At 42.8% G+C, this 1,319-nt stretch overlaps 1 protein-coding gene across 1 annotated transcript; it reads right to left on the bottom strand.

Moving 5' to 3' along the window:
• Positions 1-36: 36 nt before the first annotated feature.
• On the bottom strand, positions 37-1,068 carry AK88_04313 (uncharacterized protein; the record flags this gene model as incomplete). The annotated part of the gene is made up of 2 exons (XM_012481923.1): positions 37-724; positions 989-1,068. 2 exons carry the CDS (start codon positions 1,066-1,068, stop codon positions 37-39), a joined length of 768 nt encoding a protein of 255 aa, XP_012337346.1.
• Positions 1,069-1,319: the final 251 nt, after the last annotated feature.

The raw sequence follows: 1,319 nt of genomic DNA, 5'->3' as shown, positions 1-1,319 counted from the left end.
TTTTTTTTTTTTTTTTTTTTTTTTTTTCTCCCTTTTTCACACTTGCGTGATGAGAGAATTTGTTCGTCTGACATATTCGTGGTCCCATTCTTCCTTCACTAGATTTAAGAACCACCTGTAATAATCGCTATAGACCCAGTGCATTAAATCTTCCACTATACATTCCCTAGCCTCCACGGAAAGAGTATGATCATTTATAAATCTATTTAAGTCTGAGTGTGCGCTTTCTAAATATGTGAACCAATGTTCATTCCACATTTGATCTCTCCAGTCTATGTCCATGTAGTACCTATCTGTGTATCCGACATATTCGTTAACCATATGTTGTAATGTTTGGTTCCAGAGTCTAGTGACTCTGTTCACAAATTGTGCAAACTCCGCTTCGTTTTGTTCTTCGTTTTGTTCTTCGTTTGGTTGTTGCGCGTTGGGTTGGTTTGCGTTGGGTTGGTTTGCGTTGGGTTGGTTTGCGCTTGGTTGGTTTGCGTTGGGTTGGTTTGCGCTTGGTTGGTTTGCGTTGGGTTGGTTTTCGTTTGCTTGTTCTTCTTCTTGTTCGTGATGCCTTTGGAAGAGTGAAAAGAGGTTTATATAGTCGTACGCTTCATCTGGGTCCGGTCCATATTCTTCTTCGTATTCGTGCAACGGATCCCACTGTGCTGCTTCCAGAATACGCTCCAGTCTTTTTTGGGTTTGTTTGTGTCCATCGGAGGGGTAGCTGGAGGGGCGTCTGCAGTGGAGGGGGGGGGGGCGGCCGATTGAATGTGGGGGGTGTTTTGCCGAACCGGTTTGAGTACAGCAGCTGCTATACCTGACGAATCGCTTAGTCGGGGGTGACTCCAAACACACCCCCGGTTCCAATGATTCGTTCTCTTTTGCGGGCTATGCGCCCAAGTAAGGCCACTGCGAGGTGCAAGCGGGCAGCCGTTTTTTTTTTTTAACGTTACACGCGCCGGTAGGGTAAAAAAAAAAAAAAAAAGGTTTGCGCACTTACTTCAAGTCAAAGGAGTAGAGGGACTGCCTGAACACCAGGACCAGTGCAACAACGTTTAGAACCAACATAATGATATTCATTTTTGCACGTTTGTAGTTTGGCTTGGAGGAAGTTACATGTACACCTGCAGAGTAGGTGGACTGTTTTATTTTATTTGTTATATATCTAGCGCGAGAGGTGTTAGTAGATTCTGATTTGTGGGAAGCCATCCCTATGCTCAACTTTCTCGTTTTGGTTTTTTTTCTTTACGAAATTTAGGCATCAATTTTTAGGGATGCTAGCTATTTTGCAAAAGGGGTAGCTTTTTTTTTTTTTTTTTTTTTTTTTTTTT

This window comes from Plasmodium fragile, assembly GCF_000956335.1.
Source record: "Plasmodium fragile strain nilgiri unplaced genomic scaffold supercont1.59, whole genome shotgun sequence".
Taxonomy (NCBI): domain Eukaryota; phylum Apicomplexa; class Aconoidasida; order Haemosporida; family Plasmodiidae; genus Plasmodium; species Plasmodium fragile.
The sequence above is the reverse complement of the archived record's forward strand: the minus strand, read 5'-3'. Positions and strand labels throughout refer to the sequence as shown.